This window comes from Procambarus clarkii, chromosome 45, assembly GCF_040958095.1.
Source record: "Procambarus clarkii isolate CNS0578487 chromosome 45, FALCON_Pclarkii_2.0, whole genome shotgun sequence".
In the NCBI taxonomy this organism is placed as follows: Eukaryota; Metazoa; Arthropoda; class Malacostraca; order Decapoda; family Cambaridae; genus Procambarus; species Procambarus clarkii.
The window spans coordinates 4,859,643-4,884,477 of record NC_091194.1 but is presented as its reverse complement, the minus strand read 5'-3'; the positions used below and the strand labels follow the sequence as shown (position 1 = coordinate 4,884,477).

General features: G+C 37.3%; 1 protein-coding gene across 12 annotated transcripts in view; it reads right to left on the bottom strand.

The window, feature by feature from the left end:
• LOC123769849 (KICSTOR complex protein SZT2) overlaps positions 1 to 24,835 on the bottom strand; it is a 146,510-nt gene that overhangs the window by 77,512 nt on the left and 44,163 nt on the right. For 6 of the 12 annotated variants that reach the window (XM_045761221.2, XM_045761225.2, XM_069301235.1 and 3 more), the window contains exons 23-40: positions 24,326 to 24,507; positions 23,402 to 23,583; positions 22,999 to 23,121; positions 21,775 to 22,020; positions 19,660 to 19,719; positions 15,301 to 15,354; positions 12,028 to 12,157; positions 10,703 to 10,921; positions 9,959 to 10,205; positions 9,439 to 9,514; positions 8,881 to 9,066; positions 7,463 to 7,611; positions 6,947 to 7,092; positions 6,242 to 6,391; positions 3,096 to 4,767; positions 2,424 to 2,573; positions 1,009 to 1,121; positions 81 to 336 (exon numbers count right to left, since the gene is read on the bottom strand). In XM_045761221.2, coding sequence (XP_045617177.2) covers positions 81 to 336; positions 1,009 to 1,121; positions 2,424 to 2,573; positions 3,096 to 4,767; positions 6,242 to 6,391; positions 6,947 to 7,092; positions 7,463 to 7,611; positions 8,881 to 9,066; positions 9,439 to 9,514; positions 9,959 to 10,205; positions 10,703 to 10,921; positions 12,028 to 12,157; positions 15,301 to 15,354; positions 19,660 to 19,719; positions 21,775 to 22,020; positions 22,999 to 23,121; positions 23,402 to 23,583; positions 24,326 to 24,507 — 4,341 coding nt within the window. The remainder of the gene's footprint in view (positions 1 to 80; positions 337 to 1,008; positions 1,122 to 2,423; positions 2,574 to 3,095; positions 4,768 to 6,241; positions 6,392 to 6,946; positions 7,093 to 7,462; positions 7,612 to 8,880; positions 9,067 to 9,438; positions 9,515 to 9,958; positions 10,206 to 10,702; positions 10,922 to 12,027; positions 12,158 to 15,300; positions 15,355 to 19,659; positions 19,720 to 21,774; positions 22,021 to 22,998; positions 23,122 to 23,401; positions 23,584 to 24,325; positions 24,508 to 24,835) is intronic. The other 6 variants (XM_069301234.1, XM_069301233.1, XM_069301236.1 and 3 more) reach the window with 6 other exon arrangements.

Genomic DNA, 24,835 nt, shown 5'->3' with positions numbered 1-24,835 from the left:
ATGTTGACCCTCAGAATCAAACAGAATAATGAAGACACAACAATGGATTGTACAATAAAGTTTATTGTATCAAAACTCACCTGCAGTGGAAGAAAGTATCAACACGATCGATAGACACTCTTAAGATTAGCCAAAACTCTGGTAAGAATGGCCTCACAGATTCAAAATCTTGCAACCAATCACAACAATCATTATCCGAATCACTAATGTCCCCTTCACAGCCATCTTCAGTCGTCTGGCCTGACTCCAACAAACTTGACACATCAGAAAATGGCCCGCCCGGGACAGATCCAGTGCCAGAGTTGTGACGACTTTTAAGAATATCTCCTCCAGTTCCTATAAATTTATATTGATGAGAACAACATATTATTTTAAAACTATTAATTTTTGGTAAAAAGAGTTTGACAAAAAATCAGTATCCTTTAACATTAGAGAAGTCAATCTAAATATTTTCAAGATAAACATACCCAAAGTGCACCCAACAAAAATTCAAAATGCTTACTTGAATTATGTCACTTGGTGCATTTATACATTTTTTATGTATCTAGCATACGTATCTGCTTTATCCATAAAACTGAAGTGGATAATTTATACAGCAGCAGATCCTCGTAATGAATATTATGAATGAACATGTCTCAATGCATTAAAATATACATGTGCCACCAGGAGCAACTGAATATGCCATGCTCAGAAAACTGATCTACAATCTAAATGTCTATAAACTCTCCCAGTTGGCCTACAAGACCAGACTAAGTGGTCTTGGCTTGGTCAATGTTCAATCTCAATGTTCCACAAACCACCTTTGCTTAATGTGTGACTCACAGCCTAAAATAATCTTCACATCTTTTAGCTCCATCTCACCGAACACATGGCTTCTCATTTAACTCTTTCTTACAATATAATTTTAGTATTCTACTTGCAATTTCTTAATACTTAACACAGTAAAAATTTAATTCTTACGATCTGGAAAAATACATACTACATAAATTCTAAATCCTCAATACTAACCTGAATTATGACGACTTTTTAACAGGTCAGCGTTTGTTCCCGAGTTGTTACGGCTCTTCATAAGCTCTGAAGAATTGTGACGGCTTTTTATAAATTCTGCCCACAAACCACAGCTATGAAAGGGAACATTCATGTATTAAAAAAAGAGGCAGGAAAATGGGATAGAGCAAAAACAGAATGGAGGTAAGAGTGCAACTTGAATTTCTATTCTACTCAAGAACAATCACAATTATTGTGATTGTGCAACATAACAATTCATGACTTGAGTGAAAAGACTAAGATACTGCACTGTGCCAACATGGTTTCAGTTATATACAAATAGTAGACATGTTGTTAACACTTTCGCTCACCCCGCGCGCCACCCCTCGACAGGGCGATATGGGCCCCAGCGTGTCACGGAAGCGCGCGTTAATTCCGAAAAGTGTATACTCTCTTCAACTTTGTCACCTCAATTCTCCTTCTACGAGAATAAATTTGGTATCATTGTGTTCGCAATAAAATTCTCTACAGCACTAAATGCATATAAACTCCAAAAGCCCGGCTAATTACCCGCAGCAAACAGAGAAAGTGCGAACGAGTTACCCGGGAGCGCGCAAACGGGATAAAATGTTTTCACTATTTTCACTCTGGTCACCTCAATTTTTGTCCTAGGTCTTTCATTTTGGTCTCAATGGGTTCGTAATAAAATTCTCTAGAGGAACATTAGCATATAAAAAAAAACACCTGGTCACGCTCCAACCGCCGACGAGTTGAAGACGGGCCACGCGTTAGCCGTGAGTGAGCGCTCAGAGGCCTTCCTACTACACTCCCAATTCCCACCCTTTTCAAGCCTTTCTTTCGCAATTTTCTTCCTGGAAGGGCCTTGTTCATGATTACTATCCATCGTGGAGTAAGCGTAGATAGTTTCTAAAGCCGCAGTAAGAAATATAGCCACGGAAAATAGCCGAAATGTTCACACGTTTGAGATGCGAGGGGAGACGACATTGGTCACAACAGTGGAGCAAAGACAATGGGCCCACGGCGTGTGCCAAGCCGCCTGAGGGCCACGAGGCTCAACAAAGGAAATGGGAAGACATCGGCGCACATTTTAAAACCAGTCCCCAAAAAATCGGATACAAACCTGATTTTTGGCGAATTTTTAAAGTGGATGACGCAATGCTGCGTCATCCCCGGCATTACCGCCAGTAAACGGATGACGCAATGCTGCGTCATCCCCAAGCGAAAGTGTTAATGTGAGCAAAAGGGAATATACACTTACAACAAATCTGGATGCTGGTTGTCATATTCTGTAGTAGTATATACCTTTGTTACACTGTTTGCTAAATAATACATAAACAATGTATTGTATATACACAAAATTAAAATGCAGGTCCATATTCATGAATCTTTTACAGCAATGTCAATCAGCAACTTACCTCCCTCCTGAGTTCATAGCACAGCTGGGTGCAGATTTTAATTGTTCAACAGACGCTTCAGTGCTGCATGGGGTAAAGTTATCAGTGCTAGCCGATTTCCTGATCACTTCTGCAGACACTGAAGGACGAGGAAGACTTTCGGAGCCACATCTGAAGTTGTGAGCTACATGTAAATATCAACTCTATAAAAAAAATGTAGTTTTGAACTCATAAAAAGATTAGTTTTTAGCAAACTATTCTGCCATTATCAGAGCCATGTGATTTACTTTCCTGTCATAGGACTGGATACTCAGTACAACTTTAAGCAGAGTTGCCACAAGAACTACTATTTCCCAGCATGACCATTAAACTCTCAAATTACAAAGAGCAAGCCTCAGATTAAACATTTCACAGTGACTGTTGAACAAGTTGCAAGCTTGAAAATCGGAATCACGAATGAGACTTCCCATGTCTCTACACACGTTAATAGTTGTGACAGATACCAATACCAACTGAACTCAGCTAAGGGGGTAAATTTTAATATTACAGTATGTATATGTATGAGAACAAGTGACAATGTATACAAAATTTAGTCAAATATCTATTTTCTCCTAATTATCTCTCTACACTTCAAATCCCAAGAACACACACATGGTCAATTAAACATGCAAAACCATCCATGATTTCACATACCTTATCAGCTCATTAAGAGGGAGTGACAAACGATGACCAGTATCCTTCATTGGCTTTTGCATTTCAAGAAGAGTTGAAGCCCCCTCTACAAGAGTTAGCACCCGAGATGCAGAATCAGTATCTACATCTTCCAATTTACCATCTTTTGGTATAAAAGTTTCTGTCCGATATGACTCAACAGATTCAGTCTCTCCACAAAATCTTAGTGTTTGCGAGATATTATCACAACCCTGATTTGTTTTCTCCTTCCTCTCTGGATTAGAGGATAAAATCTCTGATAAAGCAGATATATCTGCAATTTGATTCTGACATTTATCTTTGGATTCAATAGGTTTGTCTTCAGTTGTGATACAACTTGAATCTGAAGAAGTATTTTTTACAAAGAACTGTGTATCCTTATTACCATAATCATCTATGCTCTTGGGTGAAAGGAGATCATGCATCTTTTTAGAAATTTCTCCCAACAATTCTAAATTTTCAACATCAGCACGTTTTTCAACAGGTGCAACACAAGTTGGAGGGTCATCAAAACATCCCACAAACATCTGAGGCTCCTCAACATGTTTCACAGACATTACAGGCTCCTCAGCATGTCCCACAGACACTGAAGGCTCCTCAGCATGTCCCACAGAAGCTGGAGGCTCCTCAGCATGTCCCACAGAAGCTGGAAGTTCCTCAACACGCCCCACAGAAGCTCGAGGCTCCTCAAAACACACTGCAAAAGTTGGGCCTTCCTCAGCATGGCCCACAGGAGTTGGGGCTTCCTCAGCATGGCCCACAGGAGTTGGGGCTTCCTCAGCATGGCCCACAGGAGTTGGGGCTTCCTCAGCATGGCCCACAGGAGTTGGGGCTTCCTCAGCATGGCCCACAGAAGTTGGGGCTTCCTCAGCATGGCCCACAGGAGTTGGGGCTTCCTCAGCATGGCCCACAGGAGTTGGGGCTTCCTCAGCATGGCCCACAGGAGTTGGGGCTTCCTCAGCATGGCCCACAATAGTTGGGGCTTCCTCAGCATGGCTCATAGAAGTTGGGGTTTCCTCAGCAAGGCCCACAGAAGTTGGGGCTTCCTCAGCATGGCCCACAGAAGTTGGAGCTTCCTCAGTATGGCCCACAGAAGTTGGGGCTTCCTCAGCATGGCCTACAGTAGTTGGGGCTTCCTCAGCATGGCTCATAGAAGTTGGAGGCTCTTCAACACATTCCACAGAAGTTGGAAGCTCCTCATCACATCCCACAGAAGTTGGAGGCTTATCACGTCCCACAGAAGTTGGAGGCTCCTCATCACGTCCCACAGAAGTTGTAGCTTCCTTAACACTTCCTACAGAAATTGGAGCTTCCTTAACACCTTCTACAGAAGTTAGAGCTTCTTCAACATCACCTGCAGAAGTTGGAGCCTCTTCAATACATTCTACAGAAGGTAGAGCTTCTTCAACATGTCCTATAGAAGTTGGAGGGCTGTTTGAAAAACCCCGATATTCTTTCGCATTGTCACTGATACCTTCGTCCTCTTTATCTTCATCATCTTCCTCTTCCTCAGCATCACACCCTTCATACTTTGCTATAGCCAAAGTAGCAGAGGGTGTGAGGCTTTTCTTTGGAGACTCAGATGACCGTAATTTTCCTTCATGTGACTGATGTGATGATTCTCGTGAGAAACTACTTCTAACTTGCTTGATGTCTGAAAAAATATAATTATTTCTTTAACACTTACTCTACAGATATATCAGATCATGTCACCTAGCTATGAAACTTTCTGCCCAACCGCCAAAAATATAATCCAGCATCGAGTCTAATAAAAAGTTACCTCCTGGGTATAACCTCGAAAGCTTTCCTTACAATATATCATTGGCTTCGAAATGCCAGGTCCCAGAGTGTATCTTAACCTACCAGGAATAGAGATCTTTTCAAACCCTCTTGCCCCTTCACCATGTAACTGGAACAAGGAATAATTAAAGCTTCTTAATTCTTTAAATACATTAAATAATATGGAATAAAACTTCTATGAAAGTGTTTGAAATACTATATGATAAAATTTTTGTCTAATGAAGTAAAATACACACATTTTACTAAAGTACTGTGCTCTGAGGACTCGCTTTACCATGCAAAAACATATAATATATAGTATACAAGAGTGACACTTTACCCCATGCCTCTAAAATGAATCACATTTAGTAAACAAAAGTCACAGCCATTATGGAATTTTAAAGTGTGGGGGCATAAAATTTAGTTTTTTCTTTTATTAAATACTGTATGTCCAAAACTAACCCTGCAGCTTACAACTAGGTACAGCTTATATTTGTGCACAGACAGAACTTACAGACAGACAGACAGACAGCAAGTTCACTAGGCTATAAGCCAGTTGCTGAACAATGCTAGTGGAGACGTTCTGCATTGTTGTCAATATTTGCTATTACCATTAACAGGAAATTCTTTCACTAGTTTCCTAATCAGAAACCAGTTGAGTACAGAAGACCCTAATTGGAACAGTCTCCACTAGCACAGCTTTCTGACTTGCAAAGATATAACAGGCCCTCATCAAAGTCAAGGTAGCTTCGTCTAGGAAGAAACCCCCTATTCGTGTCCAGGTAGCCCCCTCTAAGGGAATCCACCCATCTAAGTCAAGATAGATTCACATAGGGAAATCCACCCATGTCTAGATAGCACCCTCTAGGAAAATCCACCCATGTCTAGATAGCACCCTCTAGGAAAATCCACCCATGTCTAGATAGCACCCTCTAGGAAAAACCACTCAAGTCAAAGTAGCTGTCTTGTGATATCAATTCACCTTTACACATTATTTACTGTACTTCCATTGTAGAACATTTGTAAATTATTGTACTGATCAGAATGCATTTTATACTTATTACCTATTTATTGGTTAATGCAAACACCTTATTTAACATCAATAAATATATTACGACAACTTCATAGTGTTTACATTTATCCCATGATATTTCCTGCAGTGACTACCAATGACTGATATGATGATAAAAGATATTCAGGTAGGACTTGTATCCTAGTACAGTACTAAACATCCACTCAAGTTTTCAATGATTTATGCAAGTGATTTATGCCTTTGTGATATAATCTATGAGGTATAGAAAATCTAGATAAAATTACATCTGATCTAATAATCCAATATAAGGACATACCATTGTCAGAGTCTGATGTATTGATAGAACCTCGTCTTTCAGAATCTCTTCTCTCTTTACGTTCACGGCGACGAACCCACTTCTCCTTTTCTGATCCTTCTGCTCGCTGATTACTATTTTCCACATCACCTGAACATTCGGGAAAATGTCCTGCAATATGGATTGATTGATAAATAATTTATCTAGAATTGTATCAGCAAGAATACTGGAGTCTTATATATGCAGATATTTAACCAACCATTGGGTTACTTTCACAATTCCAGCTCAATTCCCTCACAAGATGAGTCAGTCTGAAGGGAACATGTTCTGTAGTCATACAGGACCACAGGGCATTTCACTAGAGAATAGCACTTATCATTTGGAAACTACAAGCTACAAACACTTGAACTTGTGTGTGTGTGTAGCTTGTAAGAAAGAGGAAGTGATACAAGACGTGTATAAAGAATAGGTGAAAACCCAGCATTGAATGTAACAAAGAAGGCAATTTCTGGAATTTTAATTAGCATGTCAAAAAACTACCTCTCCTGAGATTTTAAAGGAAATTAGAAAGAAAGGTAAAAGAAAAAAGAATTAAATGAAAAAATAAACTATTTAATAAGTAAAACCTTAATATTTTAAATATGATTCCTTTTCAAGCATTATACATTATTGTATATTGGAAACAAGCACCAGAAACACAGCAACATTATGACAAAAATGACTTACGCTCAGTATCAAATGAGACCCTAGTAGCCTGAAGTCTGGCAGGTGGGCTCGTGAGGGCATCTGGAGAAGAGAGACTGACCTTATTGGCCAAGCATCCAGAGTCCATCTGCCGTAACTGGGCGGTATCATCAGCATGGGGCTGGGGCCTGAGGAGAACCATTTAGTCCAGTTTCTTCTCTTTTTTTTTTAGCTTTCTTTGGTTAAGAAAATCTTTACACGTATAGATAAATTTAACTAATTTAAGTTTGTGAACCTTTTTCAAATATTATGCTTTTTACTTTTTGAACATTTTGTCTGATGTATACTGGGCCAATTTTGGTATGTATGGCAGACTATAAAATTAATCTTGTGGGTGAATGTAGACAAAGAAAAGAAGATACAAGTCAGCTGTAGCTCCAGGTCAAGAGTTACAAAATGGAAAATGTCTCAATCTGATACATCCAAAATAGCCACCTTCATAGAGAAAATACCAGCTCATCTCTATTTAAACGCAAAACTGTTAAATATTGTCCTTACCTGACAATGAGGAACTGATTTTTTAATCCAAGAGGAGGTACCAATGTTGAGAAATGTCTCCTCCTCATTTGAGTCTTATCTTGAACTACATAATATAGTGAACCCTCTTGCTTCAGATGGTGACCACTAACACTAAGTCGTCCAAATTCCTGTGAAGAAGTACGTATTTAACATGAACAAACTTATTTTTTATTTCTTCCCTATAGAACTGTATATATATTACACAGTGATGCTAATGCATTTAAATTTCCATCATATGTGAATTGAAAACCATTCTAAAAATTAAGGATTATAATAAGAGTATCAAGTGTAATGAAATTCCCCTTTCTGGGCATAGCTACAATGGCTCCCAAGAGCTTAAGCATTAGCTACTCTAGAGCAAGAGCAGTTGAATGCTAAGTCATTGTTAAATGAAACTTTCTCAATCTTTCCCCCTCTTTCTGTGCATAGCTTCCTTGGATCTGTCAGGAAGAATAAGATCATTGAAGGAAATGAAAAATGTGTTAAAGATGTGGCACTGAAATCTGTTCCTGGTTAGCGGTACAAGTGGCCAGATAGACAGTGGGCAGTGATGCAGAGTGCTTGTTATGCAGCATTTGATTGCAAGAGAGAACTCTTACATGGTTCTGAATTTACACAAAATGTTTCTTCTGTAAGTCTTTTCTGGACTGATTTACTGATGTGACTCCCATAGCATCTTATATGACCCTGCAGACACAGACATTCCCTGTAGCACACCTTCCAAGAATGCCATCTATCAGACTATCATCCTGCCCAGAGGACACAATGGATTTTACTTTAGTAAAACACCAAATGAAAAATATAAAGCATTCTTACTGGAGAAACGTTTACAAAAAGTTGATGAGTATTTGCACAAAATCGAGTGTAACATGTAATGAAGCACCATGGAATAAAGTTCTGTAAACCCTGGAAAAGCAGCTAGGAGCTCTTAGGCACATAATCACCCCCCCTCCCCCCTCCTTCCCAAGGTGCACAGCCAGAAGACACGACACACAGCCCAGTTATAGGGTAAACCATCTAGCAGCAGGGCAACAGTCTGCACCAGGGCAGCCTTTGACAGGGCACACAATTTGGGTACTTGCCTCAAAGAATGCTTATTGGGCTTGTATTACACTTCTAGTAGATAAAGGAAAGTATATATAATGAAAGTAAAAGCTGTGTAGCCTTAGATCAAACAGCAGCACACTTCTTACCCAGTAATACCCACATTAAGAGGGGCCAGATAGAAGAATAAATTTACCCAAAAAAATCCTGAGGAACCTAGAAACTTGAGGGGCAAAAATAATTTTAATATTACAGGACAGTTACAACACATAACAGGTATAAAAATAAATTCATCAGAATACCTCTGATAAATTATTTCATAAACCACTCTGCAACATAGAAAGTAAACATACTTGCATAAATTTGTCTCTACTTTGTTCCATGCCACAAACAAAGTTGAGGGGGATGGATTCTGAAATACAGTTCCGGGCTTGCCGTGAACTCTCCACATGAGTGGCTACCATATTCAGTGTCTGTTCTGCTAGAGGATAAACTTGTAGCATTGCTGATGCTATTTCATCACGTAAAAGCCACTTTATCTGAAATATAAGACAATGAATAAAATAGATACAATATTACAGCCTATTAATTATTTTGTCAAATTTACACATATTGTATACAAGCATTTATATACCAAAATATATTAGCATAAGGTAAAAACAATCTCCTTGAGTGAGATCTTAGATGGCATGAAATCTCCATCCATGAAACACACACACATGTACTATGCACAATGAGCTTAAGGAAAAGGTGAAGGTAGTAATAAAGGAAAGTAAAAATACAAAAAAATGCAACTAGAGAAGCAGCAGAAATATTACAAAAAGTGTAAAAAGTGACAATAATGGAGTCAATAGCAAGAGTTATAAGCCAAAATTCCTAGATAATTACCTGTCACAGATACACCTACTAACCTCATCAACAGTGGATACAATAGCTTGATGCTGGTAATTTGGAAGATGGCCAAGTTGGTCTTCATCTTCCATGTATCTTTGAAAGAAATATCAAGACATAATAAAACCTCATAAGTAAAAAATGGTAATACTGGATGAATTACCATGTTGAATATCTGTATTACGTGTGCAGCACACCTATGGGAACAATCAGTGGGAGATTATAAGGGACTCTTACCACACATTATATACAATAAACTGTCATTCAGATAATTTGGGTTTCATTAACAGGTCGATATGAAAATTAGCCATTTCCAGAGGATTAAATTCAGCCATTATATTTTGATCTATTTTGATCATGCTGTTTAAGAACATTATACTGCCATTGTGTTTACTACCACATGTCTGCCACACACCAGTGTGTTTACTATCACATGTCTGCGTCAATGAATCAATCTGACATGCAAATAACCACCTGAATCAATCCACTGTCAATCATAGCAAGATATATTACTTTTAAAATTATAACAAGTGAACTTACGATTCATCCATATCTGATAATGAAGCACAAGTTGACTCCGATATAGATCTTGTTCGTTTTTGCTGTGGTGAAGCCATAGAGCAAAAGCTAGTAGTTCGAGCTGATCTTGAATCCATCATGGAAGCAACCGACTCTCCTGCTGTCTTTGAGGCTAAGGCAGGAGGTAGTGTCATGCACAAAACATCCAATGTCACATTGACTGAGGACAAGTCCACATCATTGCCCCTCAATGAATCCACAATTTCATCTGTTTCATACAAAATTAAAACAATTACTAAGGTGGCATTCAATATTTTAACAAATTCCAAATGTATAATATTACAACATGCATATTATATGTGATAAGTGATAAGGCTCTTTAGATGAATAATAATGAAATCCAACTAAATATTTGTGAGAACAATATTTCCAAATTCAGTTAGTGTGAAGCTTTTGTGGTGGCAGAGAGGCAGAGTATAAAATGTATGAACAATTATTTAGGAGAATTTAATTGGAAGACTAGTTTCCAGTAATAATTAATTATTAGAGTGCAAATCTATTATGCTCAAATATAAACTGAATATACTGTACTGAGAACTTTCATAATAAAATATTACAAAATAAGAGGACTCTTTCAAATCAAAATTGACCTGGAAATTGCTATTACCTGGTGACAAATTAAACATCAAAAGTGGAACCAGTTTTAAACAGAAGGCAGATATGAAGAGGTAATGGTAACAAATTTCAAATGATCTTAACACTTACTAAGGCAAGTAGGTACTGTCTTCATAGATAAAGTAGACTGTACGTGACCGGCAAGTCGGACTGTACAAGTGAAGTGCAGAAAGAGAGGAGGGATGGGACCATCGGCTAGATCCATATTATCAGGTAACGTGCTGAGGTCTTCATCGCGTTCACTGATTACTGACGTTTTGTCTTCATCTCCTTCAAAAGCTGTCAGTTGACTATGAAGACGATGGTATACTGTAGAAATTTAAGAACAATTAATGTTGAGAAAAATAGTTATCAGATAAATTTATTCAGAAATACTAGATGATCACACACAAATGAAGAAAACGTATACACTTAACTTTATTACATTTGAAATAAAAAGGTGGTTAACATTAAAAACTTCCCAATTCATATATAATAAATCCATTAAATAACTAAGATACATTTTCCTCACAACAGGATGATCAAGAATGGTAACCTTGGACAGGCATAATTCAGAACATGAATAAGGAAGTAATGTGTACAGGGTGTGCAATTATTACAGGGTACTAAAATACAGTGTACAAGATGGTGTAATGATCACAAATATGATGAGCATTCAGTGATGATTGTGAATGTAGTGGTTGTGGTGTTGGAAGCAGAGGTTGCTGTGGTGTTGGAAGCAGAGGTTGCTGTGGTGTTGGAAGCAGAGGTTGCTGTGGTGTTGGAAGCAGAGGTTGCTGTGGTGTTGGAAGCAGAGGTTGCTGTGGTATTGGAAGCAGAGGTTGCTGTGGCTGTGGTGTTGGAAGCAGAGGTTGCTGTGGCTGTGGTGTTGGAAGCAGAGGTTGCTGTGGTGTTGGAAGCAGAGGTTGCTGTGGTGTTGGAAGCAGAGGTTGCTGTGGTGTTGGAAGCAGAGGTTGCTGTGGTGTTGGAAGCAGAGGTTGCTGTGGTGTTGGAAGCAGAGGTTGCTGTGGTATTGGAAGCAGAGGTTGCTGTGGCTGTGGTGTTGGAAGCAGAGGTTGCTGTGGCTGTGGTGTTGGAAGCAGAGGTTGCTGTGGTGTTGGAAGCAGAGGTTGCTGTGGTGATGGAAGCATAGGTTGCTGTGGCTGTGGTGATGGAAGCAGAGGTTGCTGTGGCTGTGGTGATGGAAGCAGAGGTCTGTGGTGTTGAAAGCAGAGGTCTGTGGTGTTGAAAGCAGTAATTGTTGTGGTTTTGACAATAATGATGATTACCATAATCTCTCCCCATAACCTTCCCCCATCTCCTCCCCCAACTGCTGCTAGATGACAGATCAGTTCAAACTCATATTACAAGAAGACCTTGACAACAATTTGCTGCTAATAATTTCCCAGACACTTGCTAATATTAAAAATCCTTACCAGTACTGCCAATTTCAGATCGGAATTCAATGCTTTTATCATGGTCTTCATCTTCATCCTCCTCCTCTCCACCGTTAACAGTATTTTCATCATCAAGTTCTTCTTCACCCTCCGTAAATACATCAGATTTCTGGAAAAACATTGAGAAATTTTGATAAGAAAAAGTTATCTATTTTGTTTATACAACATAAAACGGCAACAAAAAATGTGCACATCATTTTTTTAAGCCTACCAATCAAAATAAAGTTAAGCAAGTTTTACACTACAGAAATACTTTGGAATTACTGTACTTCTCTTTTCAAATAATGCTTGGGTGACAGTCATGTGTTGAAACTCAATGTAAAACACAGTGAGTTAGCAAATTACAGCTTTCATATTTATACAGTACCTAGTACAAACAAATTTAGATTTCCATATTCAATTTAGTACAGGCATCTCATTATATAGGAATTCAATAGGCCTATACAGATAATGCTATGTATAACAGTAATGTATCAATAAAGGAACTAATTCAATATGTTAACTGTTACACTACTATTTGTGGAACAGTAGTGTAACTGGGGAGGGGGTAGAAATCTAAGCCCCTGCAAAGTCATTTTAACACAGTACTGTAACCCTTCAACTGTAGCACTGTGAGATACTAACAACAAACCAACATGGCCCACCACCTACATTGGTTAGGAGGCATAAACAATGACTGGAGAGCCAAATCATCTTGTCATTAAAGTAGGCCAAGACTCTAGCATCCATGAACCAAGCTTCCAGAGAATGACATGAGTAAGCTTGGTGAATTTTATAAGCTAGACTGTACATACCAAAAGATGTCCTTGAGGTCCAAGAAATGAGCCAAGACTTGCTCAATACCAGCCAGCAAACCTCACACACATGGTGGTCATCCATAATGAATGACATGTTACATGAAAATTGATCACCAACAAGTCATGGATCCACCTTAGGAGAATCCTTCTGGCCCACTGGGTCGAGAACCAATGTAACCCACAAGGAAATCCCCCCCCCCCCACTGTCCAACATTTGTTAATGTAGGCACAGTAATAATGAAGTAGATGGCAACCCAATGTCCAGGGACACCAATGGAGGACCAGGGAACCAATTCCAAGAGATACCCTCAGAAACCACCTAATATGGCAAAATGTTTCTGGTCCAATCGTTGAAAATCATGCAGACATTCCCACAGTATAATGGTACTGATAATCACCATGAAAGAGCTTCTGAGAACCATGAAAGTAGCCTCACCTAGATATCCCAACACTGGATGAACCTTGATGTTGCCCAAAGGCAGCACAGAAAAGGAGCTGTGATAAATGCTTAAGTTGAGCTTAACTTTTCCAGGCCAGTGAAGCTAAACCACAAGTGGTAGAGACTTTTTAATTGGATTTTTGTGCTTTCTGGATGCAACATTGTATTTTTTTTTTTTTTTTTTTTTTTTGCACACCACAGAGTTGGTACATTTAACAGGTGAGCAGTGCAGGGATTAAGGAAGTCAACTGACCTCCACGGCAAAAATTTATGCCCACCAAACAGAAACAACCACAAATCCAATCTCCAGGCAGGAGATAGGACTGCTGGAACCGGTGATGGATTGGCATGCCAAAAGTCTTCAGCTGGCACGACGAAGTTTAAAAATATTTGAGTGAAAACTAAAAGGATTTGTTTTTTTTAGTGTACCTAGTAAAATTCATATTACATATCAAAAATAGAGCTAAAATGAATTTATTTCATATAATGGAAATCATTTTTAAATTTTATAAAATACCTTATTTATTTAAAGTACTGTACTAGTACAGTATCACAGTGCACATTCTGCACGCATATAATGGCACGAAATAACTTGCTAAGAAGCCCTTAATTAAACCCCCATCATGCTGTATCTTAGATGCAGTACAATATACAATCATTTATACAAGTCTTCCACACATGCTACTCAAGACAAATGGCGGCCATACCATAACTGTCAGAAAAATCATGTTAAGAGAATGAGGTTTCTTCAGTGAGCATCAACAAGGCTTCTAGAAGGCAAAAAACATGGCAAGATAACAGTCAAAATTATAATTAAGAGACACTTAGGTATAATTTAGTTTATAAAGGCATGCCAGATAGACACAGTTTACAATATACAATACAGAGAACTAGTTGAATTAACTAACTAGAAGTCAAGAAATAATAGTTCATAAATACAGTACTGTACTAGAGAACATACATATGCAAATGATTAGCAGACCAGTTAAAACAAAATATTCAAATAAAGCAATATAGATGCAACTAATGATATATAGGCAAACTCAATATTATATTATATATAATATATAATTATTATATATATATATATATATATATATATATATATATATATATATATATATATATATATATATATATATATATATATATGTCGTACCTAGTAGCCAGAACGCACTTCTCAGCCTACTATGCAAGGCCCGATTTGCCTAATAAGCCAAGTTTTCCTGAATTAATATATTTTCTCTAATTTTTTTCTTATGAAATGATAAAGATACTCATTTCATTATATATGAGGTCAATTTTTTTTATTGGAGTTAAAATTAACGTAGATATATGACCGAACCTAACCAACCCTACCTAACCTAACCTAACCTAACTTTATTGGTTAGGTTAGGTTAGGTAGCAGAAAAAGTTAGGTTAGGTTAGGTTAGGTAGGTTAGGTAGTCGAAAAACAATTAATTCATGAAAACTTGGCTTATTAGGCAAATCGGGCCTTGCATAGTAGGCTGAGAAGTGCATTCTGGCTACTAGGTACGACATATATATATATATATATATATATATATATATATATATATATATATATATATATATATATATATATATATATATTATATAGTACTAAATTTTCATATCAAAAGATCATACCCCCCAGAGAATGACAGCACAATTAACATGCAGTGTCAAGATGAAACTATCTGAAGTATTTGGAAGCAAGCTCCAAACTTACAACATTTCCAGAATAACATGTAATAACAAATGCTTACAGGTGCCAATAAACTTTGCCATTAAATGCGTAATTACTGTATTCTTATACGTCATGCAAGACAGTGCTATATAGAAACCGATACTACAGCAACCTCAGCATTGCAACAGTAATACAGTAAATACAAAATCAACTCAATTTGAATATTAATAAACCAATAAATACAGCCAATAACACCTCATTTACAAACTGAATTAATAATAGACAAGGCAATCTGAGTTTGCTAATCAGTTTATTTGAAGAAGTACCTTGCTTACAGATACTCTTCGCAACTTTCGATGCCTCGTCAGGTCAAGCTGATCCTGGAAGGTTGTGGGAACAAATTACATAAAGTAAGTTCCAAAATCTCAGAAAAAGTTAACGTAAATAGTAAATACAGTGTGGAAATTAGTTGTACGTACACAAACACATTAATGTGCAGTGCCTCTCTCATATACTGTAATAAGTGCTGCATAATGGCCATTTTACCTACATTATACAGGATACAGTATATTATATTCCAAGTGCCTGCCTGCCTGTATGTTTTTGTCTGCCTTTGTTCCTCTGTGTCTATATCTACAACTGTCTGCATCTGTGTCTATCTGTGTATCTAACACACAAGCTATTGAATGTGGCTATTAAAAGTAAACTCAAGAGTCCCACAAAGAGGCAGTTCAGTTAGTTAGAACACACAGGAAGGGTGACAGGCAATTTACTAGCATGAATAAAAAAAAAATCCTAATTGACAAAGACAGGAGCAGTGATAAGAGCCAATGTTTTAGACAGGGGGAAATGTCACTAATTGAGTCCCACAAAGTTCATGTTCATTTTTTACATAAAAAAAAATCCCCTGAAGGGACACAGATTTATGTGAATATTTTCATGGATGGTTCTAAGCTACTTGGAAGTTTAATAGAATAACTCTCGGAAATTATTACCTACAAAGTACACTACAGGTAAATAAATTTGGAGTCAACTGAGCATATGAGATGCAAAGTTGTGTTATTGTATGAAGTCTGCTCTGATATCACAGCCTGCCAAAGACTACTATATATTCAAACTTGTGCCAGAGGAAAAATGTGCTATGATTTTCTTTTTCCGAAATGGGTAAAACATTATTGTTACACAAGACCAGTATGGTGACCAAAATGGAAGAAATGATACACAAACCTTCATAGCTATTAAGATCATAACAATACAAAAAAATGTAAGTCTATACATAAACATGCCCAACATTAAATCTCTTGGATTTTATAATATACATTATAACACTTAATTTTACCACATCATAAGGAATTTCATCCAAAACAGCTAAGTTAGCAAATAAAACCCTATGTAGGGAGTAGAATATGGTATAAAAAGTGGCATTTGAGGGGTATCAAACATTTTGTTCAAGCAGCATGCAGGTCAATGTTTTTGACAATTTATGCTTCTACCTTATAATTATAATAGAATGAGAATTTAAAAGACTTTATTTACATTTTATATAATTATTTTCAAACATCATCTTTTAAGTACTGAAAGAAGTTGCCTGTATTGGATGAAATCTAATACAGGTATATTAATTATAAATTAGTAATATCAGGCTTGGAAGCATTTAAGTTAAAACATAAATAGAACATCAAGTGGAATGAAACGTCCCTTTCTGGGTGGTACCTCGGTAGCTCTCCCATGCATTGACACTGGGCCCCACAAGACACACCGTGCACCAGGTTCTGAGCGACTTTACATCCAAAAAGAACAAAAACCTTTTCAAGTTTTCTTGTTCCCCCTTCCCCCACACACAAAGCGGTGCAGAGCTAAGTGGAGGGTATACTTCTTAATCCACCTTGAAGTAACTGCTTACAATAACACACACAAACCATTTAAAAACAAAAAAAAAGTGCCAAATTATCCTAGGCACCTTTAAACTGTCAAATAATCACTCTGTAATAACCAAAGTACATTGACCAGCACTAGATGGCAGCACTAGTGTAACAAAGTTGAGGGGAGTACAATTCCCACTTTAATCCCAGCAGCAAGTTCAGCAATTGAAGAATAAGGAATCCAAATTTATTAGTGGTATTTTATTATGTAAGCACTACTAGAGCAAGTACCATTTATCCTCTCTGCACTCACACCACTGCAATCACAACAGATTGGGCACCACACCATAAAGCAACCATTAAAGAAGGCAGCCCTATATGCAGAGACATTCTCAAGGATCAAAACTCAGATCTTGAATAACTATTCTGGCTTTTGTAGGATCTAACCAACTGTCCAGGGGGGTGCCAGGTAATTAACACTTTCGCGCTCTCCGCAAAGGTCACTCAGCCAACCGAATGTGCGCGCTGCGTTTTTATCGCTTAAGCGTAAAAACAAAAATGTGTATACTCTTTTTACTCTTCTGACCTTAGTTCTCATGCTACGTATTTCATTTTGGTACCAACGTGTTCGCAATAAAATTCTCTAGAAGAACATTAGTAAAATAAGTCACGAAACATATAGGGATACCAGCACCAAATAAATAACTACGTAGATGACTCGCCGTGAGCGCCCATCAGCAACAAAATGTTTTTACTCTTGGGATTGTAATCACCTCCACACTTGTTCTACAGCGTTAATTTTGGTATCAATGGACTCGCAATGAAATTCCCAACACGGTGATATGAATATAAGCGTAGAATAATGATGCAGCCCGCCCGCAAGAGTGTGGGAAGTGGTAAAATTGTTACCCGGTATCGGTGACGGGACGACGCACGGCGCTTTGAAAGTTTATACTTATTTCACTCTCATGACATTAATTTTCTATGTACGTCATTCATTTTTATGTCAATGTGTTCGCAATAGAATGTTCTATGTGCCCATAGGTAAAAAATATCAACAAAGCGTAAGTTAGAATAGCGACAAATATAAAACAACGCTGGAACATATCAGTGAGCGTCAAACACACACGAAATATTTTTACTTTTGTTATGTTTGTCAAGATTATACTTGTTGCACACAGTTATTTTTGGTTGTATATTGATCGGAATAAAATTCCCTAAACAGACATATGCATATAATACATGATATGGGGGAAGAATTACCAGTATAAACGGCTAAAGTCACCCACCTGCAACCCGTTTGGGACAAAATACCATTTGATCGAAGTTATCCACACCTTTCATGAACTTATTGTACCATGCAGCCTAGTGGTGAGAAAGAGAGCCTCATAGCGCGCAGTTTGAAACAAACCCAAAGTAAATCGGATAAAAATTGAATTTTATACAAATATTTTAAAAGTTGACATAACTTTATGTCCACTATGCGTTAGCGTTAGACGAAACCGAACGCGCCGGCGCGTCCAGATAGCGCGAAAGTGTTAATAACATGGTTACTCTTTCCCTTCCCCCTATCATTACACCAAGATTGGAATATGAAGCAACTATATGGCGCCCACATCTCAAGAAGTACATAAATAAACTGGGAAAATGTGCAACAACGTGCAATTAAATGGCTTTTGGAACTGAAAAATAAAAGCTATGAAGAGAGGATGAAAGTGTTAAATATACCAAAGCTAGAAGATAGAAGAAAACATATGATCACTACAGACAAAATAGTTAAAGGAATTGACAAAACTGATAAATTAGAACTTATGAAAACTGCAACTTCAAGGTCATAAATTCAAACTAAGGAAACCAAGGTGACCAAAAATTAAAAAGTTCTCTTTTGCAAACAGAGTGGTAGATGGTTGGAAGAAATTAGGCGAGAAGGTGGAGAAGGCCAAAACCTTCAGTAGTTTCAACACATCATATGATAAAAAGTACTGGAAAGAAGGAACACTACGAGCGTAGCTCTCATCATGTAACTACACTTAGGTAATTACAATTGGTGCATTTGGGTTGATGAGTATTTTGTTTTTTCACGGCAATTCACGACAATTTGAAAGTTACCAGGAATCACTTGGAGGGAGTTTTGGGTAGTTTGAAGGGCTTGTCATAGTGAGTGGTTACCTCAGGAGAGACCGAGGTATACTCTCCAGTGACTTTCCCTACTCCTTGTTGAGAGAGGTAAGACAGTTTAGGTATGTGTCCTCCTTGGCATAAAGTCACCCAAAACCATGTGTAGTGTCAGTATCCTGGGAGGCTCTAGTGTCAACGCACATGAAAGCAGGCCGAGGGGCCATGCTCAGAAACATTACATTTATAATACGAGAGTGTTGACAAACTTTAACTGAACTGCAATGATAATCATTACTGAATGCCAGCACAGTGTGCTACATAGCATCACCTCATAATAAACTTTATAAATATCCCAAAAACTGGCTTAAGAGCATTGATGAAAATGACTGAGAAAAGCATGAATATAAATAAAAAATATAAAAACAAAATGTAAGTAAGTGTTTTAAGACAAAATTTTATTTGATTTTTCAAATGTGATTTTTTTTTATTATTTAGAACATTCAGCGTATCAAACCATTATTTTTAAAACGTAATATTAACAATTATCACATACATGGCAGAAAAGTATAATAACTTTTAGAAAACAGCAACTCTAAAAATGTTAAGTTAACTTATGAACATGCAAATAAATAAAAAGCCAGTTCCATTTGTCTCAGTTGTCTATTGTCTGAGACCGAGCACAACTCTCACACAAGCAACGCTAACCTTTTCCCATTGTTCCAGTTCCCGAGATGACACATAGATGAAATCTCCTACTGGTGTTCCCTGCACCACCAGTCACAGATAAAATGTCCTTATATTAGATTAAACACAAACACTACAAGAAGAACAATGATAAAATATATTATCAACAGGTAATGTTACTGACAATTCCTTCTAATGTTTCCTATGAAACTACACTATACAGTACAGTACTGTACTATATAACATGCAATGACCGATCACTATTTCTTTATATGTAGGTTAAGCTCAAACAAAGCATACTATAAACAAATTGAAAATATTATACAGTATTTATAACTAGCTTCATAAACTGTTTGTGTTTAAAAACTCCTCAAGGGGATAATTATTTTAAGAAAGCATTTCAAAATCTGTGACACAGTATACGAGTTAATTTAAGAAAATGTTACAGAACGTTTAAATAACACCAGACTTTGAACAGTATGATCAGTAATTTTTGTATTTAATATAAAAATATAGCAAAGTATTATTATGTATGAACAAACAAATAATTATTAAATCAATAATTAAAGAGTTAGTCAGTGACTATCAATGCCAGTCTCAATCTTGAAATTTGCAGTTACTTTTTTATTTAATTAATAAGTGATGTCACAGGCAGGAGTGGTATGGTAGTGCTGTGAGCTGCTGCTGCTGGATATGTTACTTATGGTTGCTCTTTCACTACTGACCCACAAATTTTGTCCAAGATGGCATCTGTTTAATGAAGGCCTGAGGATGCAGATGTGAGCCCTGTGCACTAGTGGGAGTTTTAAATCTTACACATTACTTTAAAACCTCCCTGACTGTGTTACGCAATTCCTGGGTAATTGGTGAGAAAATCCTGGTTGTATCGCACAGTTGAAGGGTAAAGGACCCTGACAAATGCTCTATCTGGTCTCAGGTACACATTTGGCTTTAATTTTTCTATTTGTTTAATACCTTCCTCCTCGGTAACTACGAACCTAGTCCACTTGCCCTTTTCTTTACCCCACAGCTTTGTTTAACTGCAGGAAAAATGTGGTTCTTTTTCTAGTAAAGCGTAAGATAAAGTATCTGTTTAGAATACAACCATCTGTCATTATCAATAAAAGTTTGACCTTAATTTATTAAATCAATCTATAATGCGCTGGCTTGGACATTTGAAAAGATAAATGTTGCATACTGGTGCAGAATGTAGACCTTCTTAACACTAACATTACATGATGCTCTCCAAGAAACCTGTAGGAACATGCTATAGGAAGCAGCAAATTTGTACAACTCAATGCTTTTAGTCATCTTAAAAATATTTTTTATAAAGTGAATCATTTGAAGGCTCACTAAGGTAAGCATCAACTGCATCTACAGAACAGGTTCAAACACACATTAAGGCGCTAGACACTCCAAAGAAAATAGTAACCAATCCACAATAATCAATACAGATATATTCTAAAAAACTCAAAGCTCTACCTAATTATTCTTCACTTGGCATCATATGCGACTGCCTAATGAGGGTTCATTAACTACTTGTTTGCTTGCTTGACCACTGTCCCTGACCACTTTCATGTGGCAGCCTCATGCATGTACTTCCAGTGCTTCCAGCCTTGGATCACCTCCCATGTTTCCTCGATGTGAAAATTAAATTTGCACACAGGGAATAACAGGAGATAATTGGATGGACCATCATCAGCCTCATATAGGTCACTTTTTATGCTATCTGAGGTTAGATAAGGTTTTCAGTCTCCATAAATGTATCTGTCTAACTGGAGAGGATAGAGTTCTTTATGAGACATTAGAGGAAACTAATGTCTCACTAGCACCTTTAATGACTCTGCGGGGACATATGAAAAATTGCCTGTGGCACCAGAGCCAGAATGTTGGAGCTTGACGTTACATGATGCTAGTCAATACACACCAGATGTTAACCTCAAGGAATAATTTATTATCAAAACTAAAAAATATATACAGCAAACACATAAGCCTGTGGAGATAACACTGAGCTACAATATATAGAAAAAATGTGGAAATCTTAAGTGCTTATTTAATGGATATTGCAAGTATTTATTTGCTTTGTATATATGGTAGCAAGTCTGGCACTTGCACACAAAACTCATAATTACATACCTCACTGGATCGACGAAATGTCTGAGGTGAGAAAAAATAGTAATCGGGTAGGGATGGAACTGGGTGGAAAGAACCCTGAAGGATGGTCAAGAAGCGTTCTCGAATACTTGAATGGAGTTGCTGCAGATCCCGGCAAGGATGGTGTAGCTTCAACAAGGAGAGTGGGAACCTGTTGCTGCTCATCCCACTGCTGCTTCTCTGACCTGCCATGTCACTTGAATTCGCTGATGACTCTTGCTTCGCTTGCTGTGGATACAGTAACAGTATATTAATGAATAAAATTATTTCTACAAATCATCTACCACATTTTCCTATGTTCGTGCAGATGTGAGGTATTAACCTAATTTTATCCCATTAACCTTATGGGAGGTTAATGTAATAGTGGTCAAATCAAGGAAGATGAACCTAAACTGCATTATATATAATCTATTCATGTGCCTTTAAAACTGTTTACATGATTTCCAGTCCTGTGTATTGCTCGACTCTAGTCAAAAGATAACTTCAGCATGAAGGCATTGGCTGGAACACACGTAGCAAGAGGCATGTGTTCTGCTAGTGATATAGTGGTAGCCTATGACCAATATCACCTCTATACAGGTAAGTTAGGGGCTTGTTAGCTGATTCACCTGCTCCAATGCTTGGATACTACACATCATAATAAGGTTAGTGTGTAATATACAGTATTTATAAGCCTGTGCTTTGAGAAGTGTATTTTTTATCTGAACTGTGAGGGTAGAGTGTAGGTAATCCTCCACCAAGTTTAGAGTTTTTCTTTGCACTGTACAGTTTGACAGTGTGTCTGATGGCTAACAATGCTGTTCAAACCCGTAGATTTTCACTTTCCCGTGCTTTGTGAAGTGTGCTTTTTCTCAAAATGTTAAAGGAATGGTAGTAGATCTCCCTGAAGTTGAGAGAGTAAGTCTATGTCCTATATGGTTTCTTATACAACTGGTTGATGCCTTATTTCTAGCCCCCTAATTCTTAACCCTGGAATCTAGTTCCTAATGTTACAGCATTCATAACAGGATTGGTAGAAATAAACCTGTGATATTTCTTAAGAAACTGCCCACTTGGGAAAGTGGGTAGCTACTCCAGGAGATACCACACCAACCATGATTCAATTCATAAACATGCAAATGTTGAGCCAAATACACAGAAGACACATGATGAAGAAACATGTCTTGATGAATATCAAATACAATTTTGATTACCATGTGTAAATACCTTTCCTGTGGTTGTTCCCTGATCTGGTGGGTCTGTCTCAGGAACAGAAGGTTCTGGCCAGCGTTGATGTATATGCTCAAGATCCATGCGTAACCGGAAATCTCGAAGGTGCCCACAAATTGTCTGTTTGAAGACAGTACATGATAAAAGGAAAACTAAACTGTACATGGAATGCCAAAAACTCTAATGCGAGCAATAGGAATAGTACAGCATATCAAATCTCCAGTTCATCATTTAACAAACAAATTAAATGCTATATACAAAACATTCTCAGAATTACAGTACTTAAAATAAAACACTACTAATCCTGGAAACTGATAAACCATAAACAAAATTGTACAACAATATCCCATATTCCATGAAAGTCTAGAACAAATAACTGAAAAAATACAAGACTTCCCACCTGCAGAAAATTTGTAATCTCAATTTCCATGACAGATTCATGACAGAGATCTAGAGCAACTTGCATATCGTGTGCATTAATAGTTAGTTCTCTTTGTAATGCTTGGAACACCCCTAGAACAAAACTGCGAAGGTACAATACTTCCAATGCTTCTACATGAGCGCGAAGACAGCTTGAATCTGCTAAAATATTTAAATAAGAATTAATATACTGCTTTATTTATTCACTTAGCTATTGTACATCCAATACAGTAAACACTCAATTATCTTATGTTATATCTAATTTATTGTGTATACAGTAAGCCCTCACTGTCTACAATAAATGCATTCTGGAATAACCACAATACATGTGAATTTGCAAATTTGGAATTTGATGTTAAAATGCACAGGAAAAATAGGAATGCATTGCAGAGACCTCTCAAAGTTCACTTTTCCCACTCCTCTCTCAATATCTCTTGTTGGACATTATCATCACTAATTCCCAGTCATATGTACTGTACCTGGAATAAAGCAGACTGTATACTCAAGAATGTAAGAGCAATTGCCACATCCCAGTCACAAATATAATATATTGTACTGTACAGTATCTAGTAGCTGTATACACTTGCTACTGATATTGATGAAAGTAAACATTATTCTTTATACTGACAAGAGGAGGTTGAGTAACATTAGATCGGGAAAAGCTAAGAAACCAGACATTAGGAGAGTTGAGTACTACCGAGGCCATTTGCTTGGCATGCCTCTTGTAATCCGTAATTTATTGATTCCTCCTTGTACAGGAGTTAAGTCATCTTCCTCTGGTTTGAAGATGCCATCTCATTTCTGAGTATGTTCTCCTCTAAGTTGTAATGCCTAAAATCAGTACTGTTTTTATTTTATTGCAGAAACAAACATGCAATATAAAATATTGAAAAGTAATTCATACCTCCAACATCAGATTCTTCCGAGCGTGGTTCTGGGCTTGGTTGTTTTGGATCTTCCTGGAGGCTAGTGGCAGATGGAGTGGAGTCATCCTTCAGAGGAACTGTATCTTCTACAATTTCAGACTCTAATTTGGAAGTGGCGTCTACATAAACATCCTTCCCTACAACGCTACAACGATTGTCACTGCATAAAAAGTACATGCAAAATTTGCCATTATTTGTATACGCAATTATTATAAAAATAAATTAATTACCAGCTATGAACCATAATTGGTAGTAATTTCTAGTATTAGTAGCAGTAATACACCAGGCCTATTCAGTCACTTTGCTCTCCATGCTTATTTAAAATGTTGCATTGCTTCTAAGGTAAACAAATTACTGACTAACAACATGTTCCCTTAATAACCACATTACTTACACCCAAGATGAACATAAAACCTTCATTAACAAACAATAGCAATAACATATAAAGCTATACACAGAAAGATCAAGTGTGTATATAATGAAACTCC